This window comes from Aspergillus aculeatinus (genome assembly GCF_003184765.1).
Source record: "Aspergillus aculeatinus CBS 121060 unplaced genomic scaffold BO66scaffold_6, whole genome shotgun sequence".
NCBI lineage: Eukaryota > Fungi > Ascomycota > Eurotiomycetes > Eurotiales > Aspergillaceae > Aspergillus > Aspergillus aculeatinus.
Window position 1 is genome coordinate 674688 of NW_020291475.1, and position 26911 is coordinate 701598.

The 26911-nt window shown below is 56.3% G+C and overlaps 12 protein-coding genes across 12 annotated transcripts; 8 read left to right on the plus strand and 4 right to left on the minus strand.

Annotated features, from left to right (window-relative positions):
* Positions 1-46: 46 nt before the first annotated feature.
* Positions 47-3053, plus strand: BO66DRAFT_408649 (P-loop containing nucleoside triphosphate hydrolase protein; the record flags this gene model as incomplete). The annotated part of the gene is made up of 5 exons (XM_025649137.1): positions 47-118; positions 179-558; positions 610-1323; positions 1754-1797; positions 1969-3053. 5 exons carry the CDS (start codon positions 47-49, stop codon positions 3051-3053), a joined length of 2295 nt encoding a protein of 764 aa, XP_025507558.1.
* Positions 3054-3364: 311 nt separating this feature from the next.
* Positions 3365-4696, minus strand: BO66DRAFT_435214 (uncharacterized protein; the record flags this gene model as incomplete). Its single annotated transcript, XM_025650830.1, has 1 exon — positions 3365-4696. The coding sequence occupies one exon, from the start codon at positions 4694-4696 to the stop codon at positions 3365-3367; it is 1332 nt and encodes a 443-aa protein (XP_025507559.1).
* Positions 4697-5525: 829 nt separating this feature from the next.
* On the plus strand, positions 5526-6521 carry BO66DRAFT_398590 (COG2 family protein; the record flags this gene model as incomplete). Its single annotated transcript, XM_025648651.1, has 2 exons — positions 5526-5540; positions 5646-6521. 2 exons carry the CDS (start codon positions 5526-5528, stop codon positions 6519-6521), a joined length of 891 nt encoding a protein of 296 aa, XP_025507560.1.
* Positions 6522-6594: 73 nt separating this feature from the next.
* Positions 6595-7934, minus strand: BO66DRAFT_366846 (mitochondrial 54S ribosomal protein uL1m). The gene is made up of 3 exons (XM_025645268.1): positions 7490-7934; positions 6843-7407; positions 6595-6774 (listed from the first exon to the last, which is right to left on the minus strand). The coding sequence occupies exons 1-3, from the start codon at positions 7759-7761 to the stop codon at positions 6682-6684; spliced, it is 930 nt and encodes a 309-aa protein (XP_025507561.1). The 5' UTR covers positions 7762-7934; the 3' UTR covers positions 6595-6681.
* Positions 7935-7981: 47 nt separating this feature from the next.
* BO66DRAFT_468594 (glutamate--tRNA ligase GUS1) lies at positions 7982-10308 on the plus strand. Its single transcript, XM_025652663.1, has 2 exons — positions 7982-8275; positions 8339-10308. Exons 1-2 carry the CDS (start codon positions 8018-8020, stop codon positions 10214-10216), a joined length of 2136 nt encoding a protein of 711 aa, XP_025507562.1. The 5' UTR covers positions 7982-8017; the 3' UTR covers positions 10217-10308.
* Positions 10309-11728: 1420 nt separating this feature from the next.
* BO66DRAFT_205084 (uncharacterized protein) lies at positions 11729-12629 on the plus strand. Its single transcript, XM_025642551.1, has one exon. The coding sequence runs from the start codon at positions 11939-11941 to the stop codon at positions 12545-12547; it is 609 nt and encodes a 202-aa protein (XP_025507563.1). The 5' UTR covers positions 11729-11938; the 3' UTR covers positions 12548-12629.
* A 996-nt stretch (positions 12630-13625) lies between these two features.
* Positions 13626-16061, minus strand: BO66DRAFT_342355 (methylenetetrahydrofolate reductase (NAD(P)H) MET12). The gene is made up of 2 exons (XM_025644462.1): positions 15909-16061; positions 13626-15822 (listed from the first exon to the last, which is right to left on the minus strand). Exons 1-2 carry the CDS (start codon positions 15993-15995, stop codon positions 13837-13839), a joined length of 2073 nt encoding a protein of 690 aa, XP_025507564.1. The 5' UTR covers positions 15996-16061; the 3' UTR covers positions 13626-13836.
* Positions 16062-16943: 882 nt separating this feature from the next.
* BO66DRAFT_288654 (uncharacterized protein) lies at positions 16944-17477 on the plus strand (the record flags this gene model as incomplete). Its single annotated transcript, XM_025643156.1, has 1 exon — positions 16944-17477. A coding segment is annotated over one exon (534 nt), but the record flags the coding sequence as incomplete, so codon positions are not given.
* Positions 17478-17559: 82 nt separating this feature from the next.
* Positions 17560-18542, minus strand: BO66DRAFT_388859 (nucleoside-diphosphate kinase). Its single transcript, XM_025646658.1, has 6 exons — positions 18511-18542; positions 18285-18359; positions 18124-18227; positions 18001-18066; positions 17880-17944; positions 17560-17825 (listed from the first exon to the last, which is right to left on the minus strand). Exons 1-6 carry the CDS (start codon positions 18525-18527, stop codon positions 17691-17693), a joined length of 462 nt encoding a protein of 153 aa, XP_025507566.1. The 5' UTR covers positions 18528-18542; the 3' UTR covers positions 17560-17690.
* A 359-nt stretch (positions 18543-18901) lies between these two features.
* On the plus strand, positions 18902-22092 carry BO66DRAFT_366861 (glucan 1,3-alpha-glucosidase ROT2). Its single transcript, XM_025645269.1, has 3 exons — positions 18902-19118; positions 19178-19919; positions 19968-22092. Exons 1-3 carry the CDS (start codon positions 19034-19036, stop codon positions 22030-22032), a joined length of 2892 nt encoding a protein of 963 aa, XP_025507567.1. The 5' UTR covers positions 18902-19033; the 3' UTR covers positions 22033-22092.
* A 235-nt stretch (positions 22093-22327) lies between these two features.
* Positions 22328-23594, plus strand: BO66DRAFT_388861 (PQ-loop repeat-containing protein). Its single transcript, XM_025646659.1, has 4 exons — positions 22328-22594; positions 22653-22772; positions 22826-23041; positions 23104-23594. The coding sequence occupies exons 2-4, from the start codon at positions 22657-22659 to the stop codon at positions 23525-23527; spliced, it is 756 nt and encodes a 251-aa protein (XP_025507568.1). The 5' UTR covers positions 22328-22594; positions 22653-22656; the 3' UTR covers positions 23528-23594.
* Positions 23595-23814: 220 nt separating this feature from the next.
* Positions 23815-25031, plus strand: BO66DRAFT_408659 (uncharacterized protein; the record flags this gene model as incomplete). Its single annotated transcript, XM_025649138.1, has 3 exons — positions 23815-23857; positions 24009-24351; positions 24440-25031. The coding sequence occupies 3 exons, from the start codon at positions 23815-23817 to the stop codon at positions 25029-25031; spliced, it is 978 nt and encodes a 325-aa protein (XP_025507569.1).
* Positions 25032-26911: the final 1880 nt, after the last annotated feature.

Genomic DNA, 26911 nt, shown 5'->3' on the forward strand with positions numbered 1-26911 from the left:
TTTCTCCGGCGTCAGCGACCTTTGCAGTCCCGGTTATATCATCAACATGGAGCACCAAGCAGCTCACGATGAGCTAGTATCCCAGTTCTGTGCTATGTCTGGCACTGATGCCGCAGTAGTATGCTTGCCCCTGGATTTCAGAGGAACTGAACTCCACACTAACGTCGACTTCTTACAGGCTCAAGAATACCTGGCGGCCAGCGAATGGGACCTCGAAGCCGCAGTGACCGAGTTCTTTGCCGAGCAGGACGAAGCTATGCAGGGCGCAAACACAGGCTCAGGGCAGCGCCTAGGAGCGGAAACGGGACCAGTCGCCGGTCGCACACTCGGTGGGAGTTCATCCCAGTCTCCATCCACTACCCCGCAGCCGTCCTCATCGCGCAGGACCGGACCGAAGAAGAGATTCGCGACGTTGGGCGATTTTGCCTCCGGGGCTGGTGAATCCTCGGAGGAGGAGGACTCCGTGAATCAGGATTTCTTTGCGGGAGGGGAAAAGTCTGGTCTCGCCGTGCAGAACCCGGACGACATCAAGAAGAAGATTATCGAGAAGGCCAAGAGGTGAAACCTGCCACCGGTAGCATGCCCAGAACGAGGCTAACACTGTAGTAGAACTCAGCCGCCCTCCTCGGATGAACCAAGCAGACAGTCGCACTTCACGGGCACAGCACGTACCCTCGGTGGCGATGATGCTCCGAGCAGGGTAATCGAAGCCCCGAGCGCGCCCGCTACGCAAGTGCCGCAACGAGTCCAGAGAACGCTTCATTTCTGGGCCGACGGATTCTCCGTCGACGATGGCGAGCTGTACCGCTCCGATGACCCCCGGAACGCAGAGATCTTGGAGGGGATCCGACAGGGTCGTGCTCCCCTCTCGATCATGAACGTACAGTCTGGCCAAGAGGTGGACGTGGAAATCAACCAGCACGAGGAGAAATACGTCAAGCCGAAGCCCAAGTACAAACCCTTTTCTGGCCAGGGGCAGCGACTGGGAAGCCCTACGCCTGGCGTGTCGACCTCTGCCGCGGCCCCAGCTCCAGCTCCAGCTCCAGCAAGTCAGGCCTCGGAGCCACCTAAGCCTACTGTCGATGAATCTCAGCCCACCATCACCCTGCAAATCCGCCTTGGCGATGGCACACGACTGACGTCTCGCTTCAACACTACCCACACAATTGGGGATGTCTACGAATTTGTGTCTGCGTCCAGCCCCGCTAGCCAGTCCCGCCCGTGGGTCTTGATGACTACGTTCCCCAGCAAGGATCTTACGGACAAGGGTGCTGTCCTGGGGGAAATGGCCGACTTCAAGAGGGGCGGCGTGGTGGTGCAGAAGTGGCAATGAGCGTGCAATGAGGCTGTGGACTAGAAGTTATGCAATGAGCCAGGCGTAGATAGTCTCTGGAGGTCTAAAACTAAGAAATGAGATGAGATGATTCATGAGGATGAGATGATTCATGAGGATGAGATGATTCATGAACAATGAGGATGATTTAATGATTCCGTGTATAACTGGAGGTCAGATGAAAGCGGAATTCAGAAATTTCCGACCCTAGTAATAAGCAAGAGCGAATTGCGAAGCTGAAGCTGAACCCGAGTATCTTTTCGGCGTTCCTCTCGCCAAGCCCGATTGATAAGCAAGCTCCGCGGAATGACGCAGAAAAAAAAACGCGCCCGAAATCGGCTATCGCCATCAATGCCATTCATTCCCCCACCCGCTAAACAGATTGTCTGCTCCTCCATTGATTCTCCGTCCATTCAGCAGAAAACCAGAAGATGCCTCTGGACGGAGTCAAGAACGTGGTGCTGGTGAGAGAACTTCCAATCCCTGCGCCTTTGCTGGAATATTTACCCCTCCTCCTCTTATCGATAACGCGCAGTGGAGGGCAATACTCCAGCATACTCCAGCACACTCACCTGCGAACCTACTACACCCTCACTCCAGAAATCCCGCCCTTAACAACCCCAGCTTTTCGCGAGGATATGCGACTAACATTTCTGATCGGGAACAGGTCCTCTCCGGCAAAGGCGGCGTCGGCAAATCCTCCGTGACGCTGCAGCTGGCCCTGGCGCTCTCCCTGCAGGGCAAATCCGTGGGGATCCTCGACATCGACCTCACGGGGCCCTCGATCCCGCGATTAGTCGGCCTGGAAGATGCAAAGATCACGCAAGCGCCCGGCGGCTGGCTGCCTGTTCCCGTGCATACCGCTGTCGATGCACCAGCACCAGCCTCAGCATCGCCATCGCCATCGCCATCGCCATCGCCACCTTCTCCTACCTCTACCACCACCACAACACCCGCCCAAGACCACCACCAAGAACCCACCACATCCCCCCCCTCCACCCCCCGCGGCCCACTACACTGCATGTCCCTCGGCTTCCTGCTACGCTCGCGCTCCGACGCCGTCATCTGGCGCGGCCCTAAGAAAACCGCCATGATCCGACAATTCCTCTCGGACGTCCTCTGGGGGGAGACCGATTATTTGCTGGTCGACACCCCGCCCGGCACGAGCGACGAGCACATCGCCCTCGCCGAGCAGCTCCTCACGCTGTGCAGCACCGGCCCTTCCCCTTCCCCTGCCAACGCCCCTCAATCCCCAGCGACGCAGGCAACGCCCCCCCGCCTCGCCGGCGCCATCCTCGTCACCACCCCGCAGGCCATCGCCACCTCCGACGTGCGCAAGGAAGTCAACTTCTGCGTCAAGACGCAGATCCCCACGCTGGGCGTCATCGAGAATATGTCCGGGTATACGTGTCCGTGCTGTGGGGAGGTGACGAATCTGTTTTCGAGCGGGGGCGGGGAGGTCATGGCGAGGGAGATGGGGGTCAGGTTTCTGGGGAGCGTGCCGGTGGATGTTGGGTTTGGGGCGTTGGTGGAGGGGAGGGGGATTGGGGCGGATGGGGAGGGGAGTGATCTGGAGGAGGACGAGGAGGAACAGGAAAAGGAAAAGGAAAAGGAGAAGGTGGATGATGATCGGCCTTTGGTTGAGAAGTATCGGGAGGGGTGGTCTTATGCTCGGTTTGAGGGGTTTGCGAGGACGTTGATTGCGGAGATTGAGGGGTAGAATTCCTTGGTGGGTTTGGGGGTTGGGATTTATAAGATTTGTGAGGTGAGAGGTATATAGGTGGATGCATTTATCTTGTTCATGTTCATATATGATGTCCTTGTGTGTGTACGGTGGGAACGATACCATGGTTTCTGAGTCCGAGAAGACTGTCGGGGAGGTTCGGTCTAGAATTGAAGATTGTCTGCATGTGCATGTGCATGTGCATTTGAACTGGTTTCCCAAAGGTTGGGACTTGCATATTGGATTGGAGTCATGAAATAGCATACAGTCGTATATCATCAATCATAGACAAAACAAAAACAGATCATTCAGTCATCATGGCCGTGGGCTGGCCGCTCCAGCATTGCCCGCAGCCTCATTTCAGCTGTCACCGGACTACGTCCATACTCGGCATCGTTCATGATACACCGGAGCCAGCCGAAGAGACTCCGCATATCGACCATCGAGGACGGTCGGGGTGCCCCCGAAAGGTGGTCTTCGCCAGCTTGCGCGGTTCCTACATTGCTCGTGCTGAGCGGCCGACTGCGACGGGACGCCTCGGGAGGATAGTGGCTCTCGGCCTGCGCTTCCAGCAATGTCTCCGACACCAGTGCCGGCGTAAACATCTCGTAGGCCCGGCGTCGGGCGTCGCTCTTCACCTTCTTCCCCAGGAGACCCCGGCCACGGGCGCTCGACTTGGACGCGATCTCCCTGGTGGTCAGAAGCAAGTCAACCCCAGTCTCGCTATGCGCAGACTGCAAGGCTGCCGAGGATCGTGGGGTCGTGGGCTGAACCTGCAGCGATGCGCTGTCCGCGGGTAAGGACATTCTCGAGTGAGATCCCGTCGTCGTCGTCGTCGTCGCCTGTCGGAGTTGGCCCCAGTACCGAAAGGGTGGAGCGGAGTGGAAATCACGCCCGTCGGCAACGCTGTTATCGTCGTCATAGATGACCACGTCGTTGTCGGCCTGTCGCTCGTGGTCGGAGCTTGCTTCATCCACCGTCAACAGGCCGCCGGGCGGAGCGCGGATCTCGCCCAGGGGCGCGATATGGCTCCCGTACTCGTTGGCCAGGCTCAGCTTGCTGCGACCGCAGATCTCGCCGATGGCGTCGAGCGTGTGCCGGATATCGGGCTCGATGGCGCGCAAGATGCCATCGATGCCAAAATCCTCTTCGGAGGGGAGCGCCGGCGCATGGGGGCGGCTGCTCGAGCGCGAAGAGAAGAGGAGGAATGAGCGCCGCGAAGGCATCGTGGCTGCAGTGGAAGTCGCATTAGGGCTTTCTCCGGAATATGCTCGCACCAGCACGGGTTGAGACCCTAAGGTGGTGGTGTTGGTGGAGGAGGATGGCCGAGAGGTTGCGGGCCGGCCCTTGGCTGATAAGGGCCTGGCATAACCATTCAACTGACGGAGTGCAGTGGCACGATGTGCTCGAGAGGACTCAGCAGTCAGAGACAGGTCATCGTTGCGATAGGGATGATGCGTGGATGGAGAGGGTCGGACAGTCTCGACCACCGCAGATGAGGAGGTATGGGTATGGGTATGGGGGTGAATATGCAGAGGGCTGAGCTGCGACCATCGGCGGCGCGGGAAGGAAGACGACGAGAATGACGGGGCGAAAGAAGCACCCGTGTGGGCGAACAGCCTGTCTGAGTGAAGATCCATTGTTCCGGCCAGCCGATGACAAACAAAAATCCCAGCCAGTGTGGATGCAAGGCTAGACTAGAACGTGGACCGACGAAGGGGAGGAGGGAAGGGGAGGGGGGGGGAGGGGAACGACAACGAAAAGCGAGGATGACAACACCACCATCACCACCATCACCACCATCACCACCATCACCACCATCACCACCACCAAAAGCTACACCATCCTCCCCGAGGCGATGATCAACCCCACCTTACGGTCAACGCGCAGCTGAGACGGCGGCAGCGGCAGCGGCAACAGCAACAGCAACAGCAACAGCAGTAGCAGTAGCGGGGAGGACAGACCAACGGCACGAGACACGTAGGTTGTTGTTCCAGCGCATCAGTCACTGGGAACACAACCACGCATGAGCTCCGCGTAACCCTGTGGTGTGGCTGTCTGAGACCATGATCGCCATCGCCATGACTCCCGAGCGTCGGATGACACGCTGATCAATGCGACCCGGCTAGCTGCAAAACCAAGAGAAATGAAGATGGTGTATGCACTGTATACTGTTTGTAGATGTAGATGTAGATGTAGCAAACGCGGAAGTATCAGGTTGCTCCAAGTTGGTATACTCCGTCCGCTTAGAACCACCAACTGGTCAGCCTGCCACCACCTGTAACTTACCTATACGTAGTAAACTTACCACCACTAAGTAAAGTAACTTCCGTACCTCTCCACTTCTTCCCCTCTTCCCCCCTCTCTCTCCACTCTTCCACTCCCTCCCCGACTTCCCCAAAACATTGTTGTCTGTCAACCACCTGTGCGCGTCCTTCGGCCTGCCCTATTTCCGACCTTACTTCCAGAATGAACAACTTCCGTGTATGCATCCATCCATCCATCCATCCATCCATCCATCCATCCATCCATCCATCCATTTCCACCCACCTCCCCTCACCCGGGCTGACAATTCCATCTCCGCGGTAGTTTGGCGACTCCGACGAGTCGGCCTCCGATCTCGATGACGATACATCCGGCCTGCCATTCCCGGAACCTCTGTCCCGTGCCTCCTTTCTCGCACCGGATTTCGACCCCGCCACCTACCTCTCCTCATTGACCAACCGACACCAAAGCCTGGAAGACCTACGACAAGAACTACGGGACCTCGACCAATTGCTCAGCCGGGAGCTGCTCGACCTGGTCAACGAGAACTACCAGGATTTTCTGTCGCTGGGGATCGCACTGCAGGGTGGAGAGGAGAAGGTCGAACAGGTGCGCGTCGGGCTCCTGGCCTTCCAGCGCGATGTGCGGGCGATCCGCGATAAGGTGGAGGCCCGACAGGAGGAGGTCGAAGGGCTGCTGAAAGAGAAGAAGCGGTTAAAGGGCGAGGTCAACGTGGGACGCGCGTTGCTCGACTACGTGGATCGCATCGAGGAGCTGGAGAGGAAACTCATGATCGGAGACGCCGCTCGCCAACCTCGCGCCGACGCCTCCGCTACCGAGGTCGAGTCGGACTCGGACTTTTTGGACAGCGCCAGCGATGATAGTGAGGAGGAACTAACAAACGGGGCTTCGGCAACACCGCTCGTTTCGCTGAAAACGCTCGAGCACCATATCCAGAAGTATTTGTACCTGACGAGGCTGGCGGCCCGGATTGGCGAGGAACATCCCTTCATCCAAGGCCAGCGAACTCGGGCCTCGAAGATTCGATCAGCGCTGCTCCTGGATCTGAAAACGGCCCTGGACCAGGCCAGCCATGCGGGTGACAAGCGAGACAAGAGAACGATGGCTATCTTACGCCTCTACAAGATCATGGGTGAGGACGCCACAGCGGTGTCTGCACTGAAGAACATGAAATCCTAGATTCTCTCTCCCGAGAATAGGAGTGAAGCCACTTGTGCATAGCGTCGGCGTTGGGGAAAAGTCTTATGCTTTGGAGATATATGTCAAACAATACCATTATACACCGTGTCCTGCCTATTGAAACATATTCTGTACACTCGGGATATTCAAGAAACTATATTTATGGGCCATGCATGCTGGTGGTGTCTGGGGTTTGGTCGGACTTGAATTCGCCGTTTAAGCTGAAGCCGGGGCCATTCGTGGAGCTCAACACCTGGAGTCGTGGGTTAGCGACAGGTCCTTGACCGGAGCACTTTTTAAAGTGGATGGTCGCTGACTTACCACCTCGTAGATCTCCTTGACTATGCGGTCGTTCATGGCGGCGGCATCCTTCTTGATCTGCTCCAGAGCGATACGCATGTTGTCGCGCAATTGCTCCGGGGAGAAACCCAACTGGCCGATGGGAAGACGAATGACGGCAGCACGCTCTCTGTAGGTCGTACCACCACGTAGCATCTCGACCCGGGAGGCCACATCTTCAACCACTGTACCCATCTTTGCGCTGGGCATCAGACCGCGGGGACCCAGGAACCTGCCCAGGCCGGCTTTGCTCAAGGCCTCCATACTGTCCGGATGGGCGATACAGCGATCGAAGGGAATGTTGCCACCCTTCACCGCATCGAAAACCTCCTGTTCTCCGACCAGAACAGCACCCGCATCGCGAGCTTCCTTCTCCTGTCTCGAACCGGGGGGACAGATGACGGCGATTCGAGATTCCGTCGAGATCGAATGGGGCAACCGGAGCATGTTGCGGATGACGGGACCGTCTCGCTTGGACTTCAGGCGGATGTGCAATTCATACTTGGAGACAGTGGGCTGGCGGCCGACTTCGAAGGCGCGGATATACCTGCAGTCCCCAAAGGTTGAGTGATCAGCGACTGACTTGTCTCTGGGTCGAATGACAATTCCGAGAAGCAGTTTGCACATACCTCATCGCATCGCACAGCGCAAATTGCTCCATATCCTTCAGGTTATGCTGCTTGAATTCCTTGTTCGTGGCCTTCTTGCCCTTGACCTTGGCCTTGTCCTTGTTGCTCTTGTAGCCCTGGCTCTTGACTCTTTTCACGCTTGCCTTGCTAGCCCATCGCGTCTGCTGAAAAGTGGAAACGACCGCAGCCAAGGGGCCAGGTCGCAGGGCAGATCGACAGGAAGAGACCAACCCCCGTGCAGCAGTGGGCAGCAGTGAGTGCAAGGAAGACATGGCGGCAGGCGTGTTTGACCCCGGATTCTGAATGAACAAAACACCCAATGCCAAATGGGAAAGCCGATGTTTTTTGGCCGCCGACGGGAACTCGAGCAAGTTCCGAGTCCGGGCGGCCCTGGAAAGGCGGAGAAACAATACCGCCGGCGGAATCCCGATTGAGTCAAAAAAGTGCCCCTCTCCGCCCCCCGCCTTTTACTTCTTCAGTTCTTCCCATCATCCCAATTCTTTTCTCACCAAAAAGCGAAGAAGAGAGATGTCGCAGTTCCAGCTAACTTTGGCCACTCGCGCCAACCCGGCCGCTTTGCTGCCTGTCCTTTTGGTTGCTACTTCCCTCAACCAGGAGCAGGAGGTCATTGCTATCAACTACGAAGATAGCGCTGTCTTGAGCAGTGGGGACAAGGCCACCGTCGAACTCACCGGTGCTAACGGCTCGCCTGTCTATGGCTCCGATAACGCGATCAAGGAACTGCGTGCTGCTTTTCCTTTCCTGAACGCTAAGGATGAGAAGTCGGTACGTGGGCTGAATCCCGTCCAATTGCACATGGTTCTACGTCTACTAACCACTGCAATGTAGGAGACCGAATGGCTCTCTCAACTCGAGACTTTCACCACTCTCGACTTCAAGACCCTCGAGCCTCAGCTCCAACGCCTGAACAACCACCTCCTCCTGCGCTCTTTCGTCGCTGGTTACTCGCTCTCGACCGCCGACCTCGCCATCTGGGGTGCTCTCCGGGCCAACAGGGTTGCCATCTCCCCTGTGCGCAAGGGTGCTCTGGTCAGCCTGACCCGTTGGTTCAACTTCATCGATGAGCTCTGCCCCTGGGCCGCCACTGCCCTCGAGTCCATGAACGCCGTCGCCAAGGAGAAGAAGACCGCCAAGGCCAAGGAGGGAGCCAGCTACGACATCAACCTTCTCAACACTGATAAGGGTGTGGTGACTCGCTTCCCCCCTGAGCCCTCTGGATACCTCCACATCGGACACGCCAAGGCGGCTCTACTGAACGACTACTTCGCCCACGAGAAGTATGCTGGAACCCTGCTGGTTCGTTTCGATGACACCAACCCCTCGAACGAGAAGCTGGAATTCCAGGATGCCATCATCGAGGATCTGGCCCTTATGGGAATCAAGCCGGACAGGCTGAGCTACACCAGTGACTACTTTGACGAGCTCTACGAGTACGCTATCCGCATCATCAAGGAGGGACATGCCTATGCCGATGATACCGACAAGGAGACCATGGCCGAACAAAGAATGGTCGGCGAGCCCAGCAAGCGCCGTGACGCATCGGTCGAAGAGAGTCTTGCTCGCTTCGAGGAGATGAAGCAGGGAACCCCCGAGGGACTGCGGTGGTGCATTCGGGCCAAGATCTCGTATGACGCTCCCAACAAGACGCTTCGTGACCCCGTCATCTACCGCTGCAACGTCGCGGAGCACCACCGCACTGGCTCCAAGTGGAAGATCTATCCTACCTACGACTTCGCATGCCCGATCGTTGATTCCAAGGAGGGTGTCACCCACGCCCTGAGAACCATTGAGTACCGTGACCGCAATGCCCAGTACCAGTGGTTCCTGGACACCCTCAAGCTTCGCCATGTGCAGGTCTGGGACTTTGCCCGCATGAACTTCGTGCGGACCCTTTTGTCCAAGAGAAAGCTCACCAAGCTGGTCGAGTCCGGCGCTGTCTGGGGCTGGGATGACCCGCGCTTCCCCACTATCCGGGGTATCCGTCGTCGCGGCATGACGATCCCGGCCCTGCGCGAGTTCATCCTGAAGCAGGGCCCCAGCAAGAACATCGTGAACCTGGACTGGACCCTGTTCTGGGCGACTAACAAGAAGTACATCGACCCCGTTGCTCCGCGCCACACCGCGCTGTTCAAGAACCAGCTGGTCAAGGCCAAGCTGAACGGCGCGCCTGCCGCGTACACCGAGGACAAGCCCAAGCACGCCAAGAACCCGGCGATCGGCACCAAGAAGGTGACCTTCAGCGGCTCGATTCTGTTCGACCAGGAGGACGCCAAGACCTTCAAGCAGGACGAGGAGATCACGCTGATGGCGTGGGGCAACGCGATCGTGCGCAAGATCGAGACCGACGCGGCCACGGGCGCCGTCACCGCCCTGGAGCTCGACCTCCACTTGGCGGGCGACTTCAAGAAGACGGAGAAGAAGGTGACCTGGCTCTCGGCCGACCAGGAGCTCGTCCCCGTCGAGCTGGTCGACTTCGACTTTTTGCTCAACAAGGACACCATGACCGAGGAGGACACCCTCGAGGCCGTCCTGAACCCCCACACCGAGTTCCGGGATGAGGCCGTCGCCGACGCCAACGTTGCCGACCTCAAGGAGGGCGACATCATCCAGTTCGAGCGCAAGGGCTACTACCGTCTCGACCGCCCCTACGCCCCCGGCCAGCCCGCCGTGCTGTTCAACATCCCCACCGGTAAGGCGGGCAAATAGATCCGCTTCCGCTTTTCGGGAGGTATAGACGCCTATGAAGATACGACGAATAAACTTTCCGGATTTAGTTTGCACAAAGAGACTCGATCAAGGTTCAAGGTTCTTGTGTTTCTTGTTCTTTCTTGTTCTCTCATTCCAGTTCTCCGTACGTAGACGATCACGGGTCAGTCGTAGTCGTAGTCGTAGTCGTAGTCGTAGTCGTAGTCGTAGTCGTAGTCGTATGGTCCAACCGCGTTCTGGCGGGTCCAGCTCGTCCACAAACCAAGGTGTAGGTAAGCCCTTGACCCAGGACCTAGGACGGAGGAACCCGAATCCATCATTAACCCATCCATAATCATGAATGGGACAGGCTCAGAGTGGATGCGGCGCGGGCTCGGCTCAGGGCTGGCAACTCTGGATCAAGTTAGGTTGGTCGATGGCCCCGGGAGAACTTGATGGCAGGCTCCGTAGATCTGATGAGCCAATGAGATGCGGATTCGGTGGATAACCCTACATTCGTAGGTTTAGTTACCTAGTGTATAAGTGAACTGTTTAGCTGCAATTCTGCAATTCCCATTTGCATTTCCAATTAGAGTACCGCCGCTTCCATAAGAACAGTATAAAAATAATCTGTACATACAATGGTACTTGTCTATTGCTCCCAATCTCATCCCATGTCCAATCAAAATACTTTTTTGGCCAAGCCAGCCCCAGTCGCCGTAGCTTGTACTACCGGGATATCTCAACCGGTACGATACCAGGAAGGACCATCCCAAACCCCCACCCCCCGTCTCTTCTCATTTCAACCCCTCCAATAATCACCATGGCGCAGCAAACTTATGTCACGCAGAATGAGAAAAGTTCTGCAGAACCGCCAAGTCTAATCCAAGAGCCTGTGGAAATCGTAATGAGAATGACAAGGAGATGGGGCAGTCCAGAGTACGGTAAGGTAAGAGATGACACACAATACAATGAGGACGGAGCCTGGCAAGCGTGATTACGACCGCAAGTAAGCAAGCCATCGGGAATTGGGGGACCCCCCCCCCCTCCTCCCGCCACGCTTCAGTTTACGTACAACTGACATGCAAACCGACGAAAAGAGCGGAGTGCCCAAGACGAGCATGACCAGGGACAAAAGCACTTGCATCATCGGGCGACTCCCGCGGATGTCGAATTCCAGTCCATGATGGTTGGTGACAGACAGACCTTTTCCCGGAGTGGTTTCTCAAAGATCTAGTGGGTTGAATGGTTGGGACGAGGCTTTGCGTCGAAGCCGCAGACAACACATCAAATGGCGCATTCAAGTCATATTCCCCAGTCATTCAGTGAGGCTGATGCTTACTCTTACCGGGATTCTTTTGAACAGAAACCCCCCCTTTCCCCCGGCCCTCTGGTCGGGCAAAGGACAAATCCGCAGCAGCACGAGGCGATGGAATATGTTTTGTGATTACGCGCCACTGGTCCTAGACATGCAGATGAATACGATACATCATCATCATCATCTACTTGCCTTGCTCCGGCCATGCCTTCTGTTAGTTAGTCACTCCTGATTCATACAATCCTTTTTTTTTTTGAACATTTGGGAGGAAAGGGTACACAGCACTTTCCTCATGCGGTTATTGCTGGGGTATGGCGATGAGGGCATGTCAGCCTTCAGCATTCTCTTGCACTTCGGAGTGAGTCACAGCCAGAATGGTGCAGAAGTTGCCAGTCGATTCCAGGTGACACTTTGCATGTGTGCTTATGGCCAGAAAAAAACCTGGAGAAGGTGTATGCATCTCCCTGTTGATTGGTTGCCCCATCTGTCTTATGGCCAGGGTGTCTGCCAGGGTGTCTGCCAGGGAAGAGAAGAGAAGAGCCCAAGCAGCCCAAAGTCTCAAGCAGGCGAAAGAAAGCCTAACGGGGTCGTCGTCCGTGCGATGGTGGCAGATAGCTTATAAGGGGCCGTTTCCCTCCTCCTCGAGTCTGAGGATTTTCTTCTTCATTCACCTTCACCTTCGCGAAGTGGTCCCGACACCTGTTCCTAACTTACCAAGTATTGTATCCGGTGAGCGAGCGGGCACTAGGACGGCAAGATGTCGGACAATGTTGGTCGAGTGCGTCTTCGTTGTCGGAAGTGCCGGGGCAATCATCTTGTGTTCAGGAAGACAGCCAAGTGGCAAAACGGGAATCGGGGCCGTCCATTTTCGAAGTGTTCCGACTGCCGTGATTTCAACTGGCGAGATGGAGATGGGCTCTGGTATACCAACCCGCATTGCCGAGAGTGTAAGATCCCTTTGCGTCTGCAACGGTGGAAAGGAGGCTTCCAATTGTGCTGTGATCACAGGAAGCATAAGCACTTTGAGGAGATAGATGAAGAAGAGGCGCATGGGCTCATAGATGCGTTCCTACGCCATGTGAGGATGCTCCTTGATCGTCTAGCGCACGAAGAGAGGAGCCAAAGGGAGATTGGGGTGCCGCGGAGTGCTCTGGGGTGGCTTCTGAGGCGGCGCAGCGGCTTGAAGGAGCAAAAGGATCAGGCACTTGAGTGGAAGAGGTTCCTGCGGCGAGGCAGAGGATTTTGATCATGAGGAAGACGATCGCTGGAAGCCGCGGGGCAGTGTGAAGCTCGCTCGAGTCCGAGGCAAGGCCAAAGGAGCTCTAGAGTGCGGCAGATTGTTGTACCGGGTAGTGTCGCAAGCGCTGGAAAGGAGGATTTGCCCTGTGGCATTTATCGAACAGGTGCATCTAGGCAGATTGATTATTCTTGTGATGGGACTTGGTGGTTCGACTTTTTGTTTTTTTTTTGATCGCGTTCGATACTTCACTCGTTAACGTAATTTGTGTTTTCGGTACTCATTGGTTTCTCTCGTTCGCACAATGACTTACACTGTTAATGATTATATCAGAGCTAGTAGTTATTGAATCCGTTCTTTGTTTACAGCAGGCTTTCTATTACTCTTCCTTTCTTTCTCGGGGTAGAAACACGTATAGTGCCCACTATGAAATCAGACACAAGGGGAATTACTACAAATAATGGAGCGTTTCTGGTTCTGTAGTCCTCCTTATAGACACATATCGTGTCTCTCCAGGGTTGAGTTTCTGGATAGCTTATCGCGTCCATTTCGATGAAGTTGCTATTAGGGACCGATCTCGTGGATTTCGTAGAATTTCAGTTCAGCTGCTGAATTGGGGCTAGGCTTCATAAGAACTTGGAAGAGTGCATTAGGAACCTAGTACGGTACGTCGGTACCTTACCTACTGTGGATGGAAAGGACTTAGGGCTGGGATACTTCAAGTTCTTTCACCTTGACCAGCCACTGCACTACCTGTCTCACAGGCTACTAGCTACAGCTACAGCTACTAAATGGTTATGCAAAGAGAGGCTGGTATGGACTACGAATCGGGGCACTGACAGCTAGACGCAGCCTTATCTCGGAGCTACCTTATTCGACTGCGGTTAACGGAGAAGAAAGGAAGAGAGCCAAATCGAACAAGGTATCGAACAGGACCTCTTTTCTGTATAACTCACAAAGGTTATATGTTCTCATCTCAATACACAGTCCCGAAAAATAAGGGTGAGAAAAGAACCCTTATGTTTAGTGTTCAGATGCAGAATATCCCCCCTTCCTGGGTAGGTCACAGCCAACCATATCGACCACCTACCAGCCCGCCAGCTCCCTCCACATCCACTTGGTCTCCTCCTCCTCCTCCTTGGAGCCGACCTCGGTCCCGGCGCCGAACTCCTGCCCCACGACGCAGACCAACCAGACGTCGTTCTTGGTGGCGTCGAGGAAACGCTCGGTGGCCGAGTTCTTGGGGTAGATGCGGCGCCACTCGTCCCAGATGCGGTAGGCCTCGTCGCCCCAGGCGCGGAAGCTGACCTCCTCGATGATGGTGGGGGTGACGATCTCCTTTCCTCTAAACACGCCCCAGGTGACGGCGTTGACGTTAGCCGGGTTGATGTCGATGGGGTCGGGGTCCTCAGAGTTGGAGCCGGGCAGGGAGGACTCGAAGTCGCCGCGGACGTTGGTGGCGAACCAGGCCAGTTTCTCGTGGCCGTGGCGCTCGAGCAGCGGCTTGAGGATGGTGTGGTAGTCCGCGCTGGGGCAGAAGAACTCGACGAACGGTTTTTGGAACACGAACCCTTCCCCGGGCGGACCCCAGCCGAAGATCGGGTCGTCGCTGCGCACGCCGTTGATAGCCGGTTGCGAGGCCAGGGTCCACCACCCGCGCTTGTCGATCAGCTGCAGGAGTTCCGGCCGGATGATCTCCGTCTCGGCGTTGAGCGTCGTGCCGGACCCCTCCTCGGCCCCGCCTTCGCTCCACGGCACGATGTACAGCTCGCCGGACACGTGGCGCCGGAAGAGCGCGCTGATGTCGTCGCGCGTGACCGGGTACCCCCAGACTTTGTGGGCCACGGCCGGCGGGATGTGCAGGGAGGGCCCGTACCCATCGATCTCGCCGAAGGCGGGCGAGCGCGCATCACCCCATCGTCCGTTGGGGAAGTCGTCCCACGTCGCTTCTCGTCCGAGGGCGCCGAGCCCCTCCGAGATCTGCAGCGTCGTGCTGCGGTCCGGGGGCATGGCGGGCAGTCCGGCGCTGAGCGCGGTGGCTTCGTGGCTGACGGACTCTCGCGAGGAGACATCCGACGGCTGCAACTTGTCGACAATGACGCGGTTGTGGGGCATGGAGCTGACCGAGGAGCGGCGGCTGGCGAGCGCGAGCGCCGGGGTCTCGAGGCGGGCGGCCGAGTATGCCGCGGAGTCTTCGGTGGGTTCGTCATATTCCGTGTACGGACCGATGAGGTCGCAGCGCTCGAGCAGGAACGACACCGTCTTCTCGAGGTTGAGCGTGTAGAAGTGGAAACCACGCAGGCCTGGGGTGGGAATGCTGCGGATGCCGTCGACCAGGTCGCAGACGATGTCGACACCGGCGCGCTTGACCGCGTCGTCGTCGTGCTTGATCTCTTCCAACTTGGACAGGATGTGCGGGGGGATTTTGACATGGCTGAGCTTCGTCACGCGCGTGAGGATCTTGTAGCTGTGGAGGGGCATCAAGCCGGGGATGATGGGGATGGTCTTGAAGGCACCGGATTCGTGGTTTCGTAGCATGTTCTCGAACTTGGTGTAGGCGTCAATGTCGTAGGTCAACTGAGTCATGATGAAGTCGGCGCCCGCCTGGGTCTTCTCGACCAGGTATGGCACGTCCCTGGCGGGGTCCTGGCTGTCCTGGAAGTTGTCTGCCGGGTGTCCCTCGGGGTAGGCAGCCACACCGATACAGAAGTAGTCGCCGTGATGCTTGCGGATGTAGCGCACCAAGTCCACTGCAAATGTAAAGTCCTTGTTGCTGTCGTCCTCGCCGTGCATATTGTATTCCTCGCTGCGGGGCGGGTCGCCACGGAGGGCGAGGATGTTCCTGATGCCCAGGACCTTGGCTTCCTCCAGCGCCTGGTCCACCAGGGCGCGGCTCATGTTCGTGCAAGTCAAGTGTAAGCATGTGGTCAACTGCAGTTGGCGCTGACAGATCTCGGCCAGTTCCAGGGACCTTTGCGCGGTACTTCCTCCAGCGCCCCAGGTGACGGTGACGAACAAGGGACGAAGGGCCTGGGCCATACGCTCCAGACGGGCTTGGAGGTTGGCGAAACCCTAATGGCGAATCCATGAACAATCAGTATATATGGCTTGGGTTGGAGTCATCTTGCGGTGCGGGGAGAGGGAAAGAAAAGCCCCACCATCTTGGTCTTGGGAGGGAAAAACTCCAGCGAAAAGTAATTCGCATCGGGCGGCAAAGCCGCGATCTTATCGGTAATCTTCTCCATGGTGAAGCCCGGCTCTTCTGCGAGATCTAGTAGGAGACGATGGCGAGAGAAGGAGGGAGAAGTGACCGAGGAGAAGAAGACGCAAGAGAAGAAAGGCGGCGGTGGGGAAGAAGATCTGCTTCTGGCGCGGACTCTGAGGGGCCCTCCGGAAGAGGCAAAATGACGAACTGCCGATCTGGTCGGGCGACCCCATTTCATCTTTTGCCCAGTTCTGTACTTGTTCACTAAGTACAAGTACAGTACATTCACTGAATGTACATGCAATCACTCATCCTGACTGTTTGGTGTGGCACATCCGTCAAAGCATGCGTTCTTTGTCCTAGCCGACTGCCTGCATTAACTATACATTCACTGACGGCCTCTGGGCTTGGCTGCTGCTTGCTCCACGAGGCAATCGGGCGTGTGAGAAACTGGTGAACCATGGAACTCTTGTCGCAATAGGTGGTAAAGCACGAGAAGGCAGACAATTGGATTACTGATGATAGAACATAGGATATCGGACAGGGTCCATTGTTCTTCTCAGGGGAATCCAACTATAGAGATTAAATCAATTGTCAATCAAACAACCATCAGTCGTGCAAACAGGGCAAACATCAACCACCACCACCAGCAGTGTATCGCAACAACGAGGTTACTCGAGCCAGATGCAGTCCACCTCAGACATACATACATACTCACCTTCCTGCAGCCTGTCAACCTGTCAATGTGATCGACCTAATGTCCCCCTAGCTTCAAACCAACCTTACCGATCAAGATTCCCAGACGAAACCCAACGAATCCCACCTCCCCGGTATCCCCCTCACCCACCCGTCCGACGGGAATGACATTGCGATAACCCCGAAAACAAAGAGAATGGCCTCTCAACGCTCAGTCTCCCGCCTCACCCACTTCTCCTCCATCACCTCCCACCTCAAGCCCTCCTCCCGCCGGTACACCTCGACCCCGCCTTCCCCTTCTCCGCCCGCCGCCCCGAAAGACCTCCGCGCTCGCCTGCAGCGATTCAACGACCGCCTCCCCCCGTTCCTGCGCACCTACACCACGCCGCTCCTGGGCGCGCCCGCAACGCACGTCACCTCGTTCCTCATCCTGCACGAGCTCACCGCCATCGTGCCCTTATTCGGGCTGGCGGCCGCTTTCCACTACGGCAACTGGCTGCCCGATCTGACCGCGAGCGAGTCCTTCCAGCAGGGCACGCAGCGGTTCCAGCGGTGGCTGCGCAAGAAGGGCTGGGTGGATGCGGATACGCAGGTGGAACTGGCCTCCCTTGAGGGTGGCGGAGAATTGACCCTTTCGGAGCGAGTGGCCGGGAACAGCCGCAGTCAGACGGAAGGCGTGCGTCTCGTGCTGGAGTTTGCGACGGCGTACACGGTGACCAAGTTTCTCCTGCCGGTGCGGATTGCGGCGAGTGTTTGGGCTACGCCGTGGTTTGCGAGGGTGGTTCTGGGGCCCTTGGGGAAGGGGGTCCGGGGGCTACTGGGGAGGAAGTAGATAGCAGTGCTGTGATACTGATGCCAGGTTCTACGCGGCGGGAATTATTTTGTATAGGTGGGGGATTGAATAGAGCTAGATCTGGAAATGACTTTGTATTTCTCATGGGGCTTTTGGGTTTTCTAGATTGTTTCATCTAAAGAGCGCCGCCTCCCACATGCTCGAGGGTCGGTAGGCTCCGAAATGGTAAAGCTGAGATGAGAAAATTTAGGCCTTCTCGTAGATCCAGTCGAACTGGCTCTGCTTCCAGCTCTGGAGCTCCTCGGGCTTGAACCAGAGGGCAATCTCCTTCTTGGCGTTCTCGACGGAGTCGGAACCGTGGCAGACGTTGCGGCCGACATCCTGGGCAAATTGTCAGTGGTGTTTTAAGAGCATCTAAGGGCAAAGGGCTCTTACGATGGCGTAGTCACCACGGATGGTGCCGGGGGCGGAGGCAAGGGGGTTGGTGGCACCGAGGATGGCTGATCGACGTTGTTAGCATCGCTGTAGTAGAACGATAGGGAGAGAGAAGTCTTACTGCGGCCGGTCTTGACGGCATCACGGCCCTCCCAGACCATGGCGCAGATGGGGCCGCTCAGCATGTCTGTGGGAAAGATTAGCATGTGTTTGTTGTATCGGAACAGCCATCCAGGCTACTCACAGGAGACGAGTCCCTTGAAGAAGGGCTTGTCGCTGAGGTCAGCGTAGTGCTGCTCGAGGTGCTGCTGGGAAGGAGAGCACAGCTTCATGGCAACGAGCTTGAAGCTGCAGGACAATTAGCATGGCTTGGGAGGACAATGATCAGCATTGAGGGACACCTACCCACGGTTCTCGAAGCGAGAGAGGATGGGGCCAATGAGTCCGCGCTGGACACCATCGGGCTTGATGGCAATGAAGCTGTGTCCGGTTGTTAGCTTCGAGGTCAATGCAGATGGGCGTTGGGTCGAGGTCAAGCGTTGTCAATGTGGGTAGATAATCGACACATAGTTGACAGAGAGAACGAGACCAGTCAACGCATGAGGAAGGGGAATGAGGAGCATTAACATACGTCTGCTCGTTGGACATTTTGAAGGATGTGGATGATGACGATTCACGGAGATTCGAATGAGAGGAGGAAAAGGGAAAGGAAGCAGAGCCGGCGTGAGTTGGGCGAAAAATATAAGGAGGGACCGCAAACGCGCTGTGTGGGGCTCGACGGAAAGGGACGCAAAAGGAGGGGCAATGCCTTCAATCATTGAGGGCCTTGTGGCCTGGAGCGGCCAGCTGAATGGCCTGACCGCCTCACCGCCTGAGGTGTCTAACCCCAACCTCCCGATCGAGTTTAGAGGCACACTAACCCCAATCCAGGGAGCTTCCGTCACGGTCATCGCCAATCTGGCCAGGCTGGAACTATTATTCCATCAAGGTTCATGTTCACATGTCACTCTTATCCGAACGTCCCAGAGCCTGCCACTGCTTGATTTGACCTTCACCTCTGGTAGATGCAGGTCCCCACCCCTAGTGACTGGTGAAGTTTATTGTTTTCAGAGATTGAGTGTCTCTGATTGCATCTTATCTGTTAAGCTCGCAACATGGCCGGCTCCCGGCCATCGTCCACCCGATGGACCCTGTTATTATCGTTGGTGATTGTCCTTGGATGTCTCATCATCCCAGGGTGTAAGTTCTCTCTCAGGGTTCTTTATGGTATCGTGCTTAAGCCTAATTGCAACGTATAGTTGCCGTGAAACACGAGAGTTTCAAGACATGCTCACAATCGGGGTTCTGTAAGCGGAACCGAGCGTTCGCCGACGATGTCACCGCGAAGGGCTCAACTTGGTCCTCCCCTTACGAACTCGAGCCCTCCTCTATCCAGTTCAAGGATGGACAACTGCACGGAACCGTTCTCAAATCTCTGTCCGCGGATGAAAAGGTCCGGTTGCCCCTCGTGGTCTCTTTCCTGGAGTCAGGCGTCGCACGGGTCACCGTCGACGAGGAGAAGCGCTTGAAGGGCGAAATCGAGCTTCGACACAACAGCCCGGCACGCAAGGAACGATACAATGAGGTGGAAAAATGGGCTTTGGTTGGTGGCTTGGACTTGAGCCAGACCGCGACCTTGGAGCCAGAAACCGAAGCTGGAGTTACCCGGGTCTTGTACGGTCCAGACAACAAGTTCGAAGCGATCATTCACCACAAACCCTTCAAGGCGGAGTTCAAGCGGGACGGACAAACTCACGTCCAACTGAACCACCAGGGATACTTGAACTTGGAGCATTGGCGGCCTAAGGTCGAGGCTCCGGAGGGCAGCGAACAGGAGACTTCGGAAGACGAGAGCACCTGGTGGGAAGAGAGCTTCGGAGGTAACACGGACTCGAAGCCCAAGGGCCCCGAAAGTGTCGGATTGGATATCACCTTCCCTGGCTACAGCCATGTTTTTGGTATTCCCGAGCACGCCGACTCCATGTCTTTGAAGCAGACTCGGTAAGCGGACCTACTACCTATATCATGAAGACGCTAACCGACTCTTAGCGGTGGTGACGGCAACCACAATGAACCTTACCGCATGTACAACTCGGATGTGTTTGAGTATGAGCTCAACAGCCCGATGACCCTTTATGGCTCCATTCCGTTCATGCAGGCTCATCGTAAGGACTCTACCGTCGGCGTCTTTTGGCTCAACGCCGCAGAAACCTGGGTGGACATTGTCAAGACCACGTCGTCTCCAAACCCTCTCTCCCTTGGTGTGGGCGCTAAGACAGACACCCAGAGTCACTGGTTCTCGGAGTCTGGTCAGATCGACGTTTTCGTTTTCCTGGGACCGACACCGCAAGACATCAGTAAGACTTATGGTGAACTCACTGGTTTCACTCAGTTGCCTCAACATTTTGCTATCGCGTACCACCAGTGTCGCTGGAATTACATCACCGATGAGGACGTCAAAGAGGTTGATCGCAACTTTGACAAGTACCAGATCCCCTACGACATCATCTGGCTGGACCTCGAGTACACTGATGACCGGAAGTACTTCACCTGGGATCCGCTTACCTTCCCTGATCCTATCAGCATGGAGAAGCAGCTCGATGAGTCTGAGCGTAAGCTCGTGGTCTTGATCGATCCTCATATCAAGAATAAGGATGGATACACCATCTCGGAAGAACTGAAGAGCAAGAACTTGGCCACTAGGAACAAGGACGGGGAGATCTACGATGGCTGGTGTTGGCCTGGCTCATCGAACTGGATTGATACCTTCAATCCGGCAGCCATCAAGTGGTGGATGAGCTTGTTCAAGTATGACAAGTTTAAGGGTACCCTGTCAAATGTCTTCATCTGGAATGACATGAACGAGCCATCCGTTTTCAACGGACCCGAAACCACTATGCCCAAGGACAACCTACACCATGAGAATTGGGAGCATCGCGATATCCACAACGTGCATGGTGTCACTTTGGTCAATGCCACCTACAATGCCCTGTTGGAGCGCAAGAAGGGCGAAGTCCGCCGGCCCTTCATCTTGACCCGCTCTTACTATGCCGGTGCTCAACGGATGTCAGCCATGTGGACGGGCGACAACCAGGCGACCTGGGATCACCTTGCTGCCTCGCTTCCAATGGTGTTGAACAATGGTATCGCGGGTTTCCCCTTTGCCGGTGCTGATGTCGGTGGCTTCTTCCAGAACCCAAGCAAGGAACTTTTGACCAGATGGTACCAGACCGGTATCTGGTATCCGTTCTTCCGCGCCCACGCTCACATTGACACTCGCAGACGTGAGCCGTATTTGATTGCTGAGCCTTTCCGGTCCATCATTGCGCAGGCCATCCGCCTGCGATACCAGCTCTTGCCTGCCTGGTATACCGCCTTCCATGAGGCTTCGGTGAACGGGATGCCGATTGTGCGGCCCCAATACTATGTTCATCCTACCGACGAAGCAGGCTTTGCCATTGATGATCAGCTTTATCTCGGCAACACGGGTCTCCTTGCCAAGCCGGTGGTGGCCGAGGATGCTACCAGTGTTGACATCTATCTTGCTGACGACGAGAAGTACTATGATTACTTCGACTATACCGTCTACCAAGGAGCAGGCAAGCGGCATACCGTGCCCGCTCCGACGGAGAAGGTACCTTTGCTGATGCAGGGCGGCCATGTCATTCCTCGCAAGGATCGCCCACGCCGCAGCAGCGGACTTATGAGGTGGGATCCCTACACTCTTGTTATTGTGCTGGACAAGGACGGCCACGCCGACGGTACCCTCTATGTTGATGATGGCGAGACGTTTAACTACGAGCGTGGCGCTTACATCCACCGCCGCTTCGCCTTCCGTGATTCTGTTCTGTCGTCCGAAGATCTTGGTGCGAAGGGCCCCAAGACGAACGAATATCTGAAGAAAATGGCTGGGGTTCGCGTGGAGCGGGTCATTGTTGTGGATCCGCCCAAGGACTGGCAGGACAAGAGCAGCGTGACGGTGATTGAGGAGAATGCCAAAGCTGCCACCACCGCCTCGATTGAATATCACAGCCAGCAAGATGGCAAGGCATCGTATGCGGTGGTCAAAAACCCCAATGTGGCCATCGGCAACTCGTGGCGGATTGAGTTTTGAGTTTTGGGGCGATAGACTAGCGGGTCACAATAGTATATTGAACCTCATGACCATTCTGGCAGAAGCAATAGTGTCAACAAGCTCAGGTAGAATGTAGTACTCAGTACGTAGTACTGTAATGTAGAGCCAAGTGGCGAATAAGCACTCTGGGCACTGGGCGGCAGATTATATTGTTACCCGTTTGGGACGAGGCTCGATTTTTGGCGCCGATCAGTGGGGCTGAGTCAGCGGGCGCCAGGGGAAAAAGTAAAAGGGAGGAAAGACGCATCCGGTGGTGGCTCGACTCTCGAGGGGTTGGAGATCTAACACGGCCGTTGCAATCATCCGGCCTTTCACTCTCTTCGTTTCTTCCAGCGTGGCTTAGGGTCTCGGTGTGTTTTGTGCGCGACTCCTCTTTTGGCCGAAAGTTATAGATCATCCCATCCATCTCCGGCCTAAACGCAATCTCCGCTCTCAACACCAGGACTCAACCGTGACACCTTTGTTCTCATACGCTTCGACGGGCTATTGAACGCACCATGAATCTTTTATCGCAAGCCCTTGAATATGGAGCTCCTCTATTGTGCGCTTCTATGTCCGCTGTTGGCCTGACCAGATCACTGATAATGAATCTCAAACAGTATCATGACCTCGCCGGTCACCTCGTATGCGGACCAGATCCTCAGCATCCACCGCAGCCGAAGCTCGGCTGGCTTCTCCATGGACATCCCATTGATCATGCTTATTGCGTCGATTCTGAAGTAAGACGTGTCGTGGGGCAGTGACGCGACGGGGACTGACACATAATACTCAGGGTCTTCTACTGGTTCGGCGCCAAGTACTCTCTTTCGCTCCTCATCCAGGCCGTCCTCACGATCGGAGTGCAGATTATCTTGCTGAAGGTAGCCCTCGACAACCGGCCGGCCCCTGGATTGAAGAATGGCGTGGAGCATGTCCCCTTCAGCAGCGTGGACAGCGGGCAGGGGTTCACGAGACCGTATGACTTTTGGCAGTGGCGGAGCGCGAAGCCGTATGTTTCCTTGTTGCCCCCCCCCAATTGCGATGTGGCTGCTAATCCAACCGATTGTGTAGTTACTGGATGTTCCTCGCCTATTTCACCGTGGCCCTCGCCGTCGTTCAAGTCTTTCTTCCGCCGCTCGCCAACTCGCAGTCCTATATCGGTCTGCTGGGATACGTCGGCCTCGCGGTCGAGGCGACGCTGCCGTTGCCTCAAGTCATCAAAAACCACCAATCGCGGTCCTGCGTGGGGTTCCGGCTCTCGGTGGTTGCGGCGTGGATCCTGGGTGACATCACGAAGCTGAGCTACTTCTTCTGCAGCGCGGAGGTGATCCCGTGGTCGTTCCGGCTGTGCGCGATGTTCCAGTGCATCTGTGATTTGTACCTGGGGCTGCAGTTCTGGATGTATAGTGGACCCTCGTTTGGGGCTGCGGGCAGTCCTTCTCGGGGTGCGAGTGAGGGGTGGGAGGTGGAGGAGAAGGATATTCGGATGACTTGATGCTTTTTGGGGTGTGTATATAGATTTGGCAATTTGCTGTAGGGCTAGATGCTCAACTGGATCTTCAGACTACACAGACTGTTTTGTTGAAATTATAGATTCATTCAACAGCTGTTTTTGTTGTTTTGCAGTAGAGTGGAAACGGGACCGCCGAGCGGGCGGCAGATGACATGCCGCTGCCGCTCAGTTCGCGGGGTCAACTCCATCCCCCACCATCCATCCTTTCGCTCTCAAGTGTCAGTCCGTTGCCTGTTCTCCGTACTGCACCGCATCGAAAGCTCCCAACCATGGCCTCCAACACAGAAACGATCCGAATTGGCTATGTGCCAGGTATGTCTACCCTTCGTATTCCAGCAAGACCATCACCACCCCTCATACATCCCAAGCCTTGCTCCTCCTGCACGAGGAAAACCAGAACCACCCACCCCCCCAACCACCCACACCTCCCATACTTCCTACCAAGGTCCTAACAGAGAAGCAGAGCACTATCTCGGCCCGCTGCACCTGGCGCTGCGCTCCTCCGCCGCCGCCGACCTCCCGTTCGAAGTCCAGCTGGTCCCCTTCCCCTCCGGCACGGGCCACATGATCACCTCGCTCCGCGACCAGGAGATCGACCTCGCGATCGGGCTGACAGAAGGCTGGGTCGCCGGGCTGGTGGGCAAGCAGCAGGCGCCGAGGCCCGCCGCGACGGACGGCTACAAGATCGTGGGCCACTGGGTGGACACGCCGCTGCGGTGGGCGATCGTCACCGGGCGCGAGCGGGAGACGATCCGGGGCGTGGAGGATCTGAAGGGGGGGAGGGTGGGCGTGAGTCGGTTGGGAAGGTAAGCATCCTACATTTAAGAAAAAATGATTTCGCCTACCAAGATCACCACGATTGACAAGTGCATGGTGTTTTCGGTGGGGTTACAGCGGCTCACACATCATGTCCTTCGTCCTCTCGCAGACCCACCACTGGTCGGAGAAGGACGCCCTCACCCCGACCATCCTGGGGCCGTTCGGGTCCCTGCGCGACGGGGTCACCGGCGCTGGCGCCGGCGCCGACCCGACGGCCGACTTCTTCATGTGGGAGGAATTCACGACGAAGCCGTATTTCCGGCCCACCCCCGCAAACCCCCACCCGCCGCTGAAGAAGATCGGCGAGATCTATACCCCCTGGCCGTCGTGGATGATTGTCGCGTCGACGGCGACGTTCCCCGTCGGGGAGTTGGGGCGGGAGGCGCGGTTGGAGAGGCTGTTTGAGGTGTTGGATCGCGGGATCGAGGAGTTTGAGGCGGAGCGCGAGAGGGTGGTCGCGTTGTTGGGGACCGGGGAGCTCGGGTGTACGTATGGGGAGGAGGATGCGCGCGAGTGGATGAAGGATGTGCGGTTTAGTCGGGGGACGAGGGGGGTCCAGCGCGAGGTGGTGGATGGGGTCGTGGATGTGTTGAAGGTTGCTGGGGTTATCGATGGGGAGGTGGAGAATGAGGCCGCTTTTGAGCGGGTGGTGGGGATTGCGCGGTAGATTGTTGTTGAGGATAGTTTGTTTGGCCCACGGATAAGAGACCCAGTGGCATATCTCGTGAGAGTACTCCGTAGGCAGGCCGAGTCCTCCGTACCACGGAGGGAATGTCAACCCAGCGTTGATGCTGTCTAGTCCATAGTCCAGACCAAGTGCGGTTCCACAACCCATGTCCTGCTGTTCGACCATAAGACCATAAGGATCGGTGGGTAGCGCAGGTAACGTTAACGTTGGCCCCAATGACCTCATTGTCGCTGCAGTCTACAGTAAGTAACTACATGTCCACCTCACCGATCAATCTTCAACCGTGGAATATCAAAGAATAGACCCCAATCCCAGCGATACAGCCAGGCCACCTAGCATACCATATATCCCCGGGCCAACAGCCCAACAGCCCAACAAGCCAACAGTTCCCGCAGCGCATTCCTCCCCGCCCTCTCATTCAGAGGATCCCATCCGCAACCGTCCCCCGGAATAGAATTTAGGTTGAAAGCACATCCGTCAGACGCAGGTACAGACCGGCAGACTTCGGGTCTGGACAAAGCAATTGAAGGCTTGTCCGTGCGCGGGATTAGGATTGACCTAGACAGACAGAGCCGGGGATGGGGATGAAGATGAAGATGAAGATGAAGATAAACCTGTTTGCACGGTTCTGGTTCCATCCCTTTGTTTGTGCTTGTGCTTGTGCTTGTTGTGTTTGTTTTGTGGCTGTTTTGTGGTTGTTTTGTGGTTGTGCTACGCGGGCTGTATACTAAACCAAACCTAACCCTGGTGCTTGGTTGTATACTCCAGCAGAAAAGTATATTTCGATCATCCTACCCTTTTGTCGTCATCATCATCATCATCATCATCGGCGGGATGGTCTTGTCAAGTGCCGTATCACACGCCCCTGCCCCTGCCCCCATCGACTGATGATACTGAGCCTTTGTGACAGTTGGGGAGGGTAAGAGTATCCGGGAGGAGGGCTCGAAGGCGTGTGATTTGATTAACGCTTGTCTTGTCTGGCGTATTGGAACAGTCTGGACCAAGCGTGCTCTGGTGGTGAGTCGCCGTTTCTGTTCTCACTCACTTACTTACTTACTTACCCCGGTCAATCGATGATCAATGATCATCTTGTCCCTTGCATGGTGGGCGCGTGGCTTCTGCATGACGATGAAATGGGGGGACGGGAACAGGAACAGGAAGTACCTTGGGCAGTCAACCGGCAGACTGCGGAGGGGTGGGTTTTGCGTCGTTCGTTGGGATTGTGGGGGGGGGTTTGGCATTGCGATGGAAGGAGGCCTAAGGCTGGGCCTGGGGGGAGCCGGAAGGGGAATCGAATCGAGTTTGGCTCTGTGGTTGTGATGTGCTGTGTCGTGCTGGTGATGGGGTGTGGTTATCATGGCGTGGTTGAAGAATTAGGGCTAGAGCAGTTGGGCTCTCCTCTCCCTCAGCTGGATCAACCAAACTACACGTTGATAACTGCTCTGCTACCTCAGCGAGAGCTCGACTCTCTCGTCTGCGAGATTATGTTCACGAAGTTAATTGGGCTCTACCTAATCAACCTGGCAGCATTCTTGCTCGAGGCCAGTTGCCCAGGGACTAGGGATGTGGAATGTGAACTTGCTGCCCCCCCCCGGCCTGCCTCAACTCCGCTCCCAACTCCCAATCCAGCATGACCTTATTCCCTCACTCCACTCCCCCGACTAACCCGATCACAGGCACGGCTACGGCTATCAACATGACAGTTCCGGCCGTCAGGGGATGCTCTCCCCCCGCCTCGTCCCACTGGCGCCTCTTTTGTCCGGCTGCGCGTGTGTCTGTACTCGTAAGTGTCAGGAATGTGTGGATGATCCTGGCCCTGACGATCCCGGAAAGAACCACACTCTCCCCTCAATCAAGAC

Bases quoted from the DNA above. Each gene is read 5' to 3' on its own strand.
- BO66DRAFT_366846 (XM_025645268.1), bottom strand. From the start codon at position 7,761: ATGTCTTCCTTGCACTCACTGCTGCCCACTGCTGCACGGGGGTTGGTC. The intron at 7,408-7,489 runs GTATGTGCAAAC...TGGGGACTGCAG, and splicing joins GCGCTGTGCGATGCGATGAG to GTATATCCGCGCCTTCGAAG. The intron at 6,775-6,842 runs GTAAGTCAGCGA...CCACGACTCCAG, and splicing joins TCAAGGAGATCTACGAGGTG to GTGTTGAGCTCCACGAATGG.
- BO66DRAFT_468594 (XM_025652663.1), top strand. From the start codon at position 8,018: ATGTCGCAGTTCCAGCTAACTTTGGCCACTCGCGCCAACCCGGCCGCT. The intron at 8,276-8,338 runs GTACGTGGGCTG...ACTGCAATGTAG, and splicing joins ACGCTAAGGATGAGAAGTCG to GAGACCGAATGGCTCTCTCA.
- BO66DRAFT_205084 (XM_025642551.1), top strand. From the start codon at position 11,939: ATGGCCAGAAAAAAACCTGGAGAAGGTGTATGCATCTCCCTGTTGATT.
- BO66DRAFT_342355 (XM_025644462.1), bottom strand. From the start codon at position 15,995: ATGGAGAAGATTACCGATAAGATCGCGGCTTTGCCGCCCGATGCGAAT. The intron at 15,823-15,908 runs GTGGGGCTTTTC...ATTCGCCATTAG, and splicing joins TCCCTCCCAAGACCAAGATG to GGTTTCGCCAACCTCCAAGC.
- BO66DRAFT_388859 (XM_025646658.1), bottom strand. The intron at 17,945-18,000 runs GTAAGACTTCTC...AACGTCGATCAG, and splicing joins TGCCGTCAAGACCGGCCGCA to CCATCCTCGGTGCCACCAAC. The intron at 17,826-17,879 runs GTAAGAGCCCTT...CAATTTGCCCAG, and splicing joins TCCGTGGTGACTACGCCATC to GATGTCGGCCGCAACGTCTG.
- BO66DRAFT_366861 (XM_025645269.1), top strand. From the start codon at position 19,034: ATGGCCGGCTCCCGGCCATCGTCCACCCGATGGACCCTGTTATTATCG. The intron at 19,119-19,177 runs GTAAGTTCTCTC...TGCAACGTATAG, and splicing joins ATGTCTCATCATCCCAGGGT to TTGCCGTGAAACACGAGAGT. The intron at 19,920-19,967 runs GTAAGCGGACCT...ACCGACTCTTAG, and splicing joins ATGTCTTTGAAGCAGACTCG to CGGTGGTGACGGCAACCACA.
- BO66DRAFT_388861 (XM_025646659.1), top strand. From the start codon at position 22,657: ATGACCTCGCCGGTCACCTCGTATGCGGACCAGATCCTCAGCATCCAC. The intron at 22,773-22,825 runs GTAAGACGTGTC...CATAATACTCAG, and splicing joins CTTATTGCGTCGATTCTGAA to GGTCTTCTACTGGTTCGGCG. The intron at 23,042-23,103 runs GTATGTTTCCTT...CCGATTGTGTAG, and splicing joins CAGTGGCGGAGCGCGAAGCC to TTACTGGATGTTCCTCGCCT.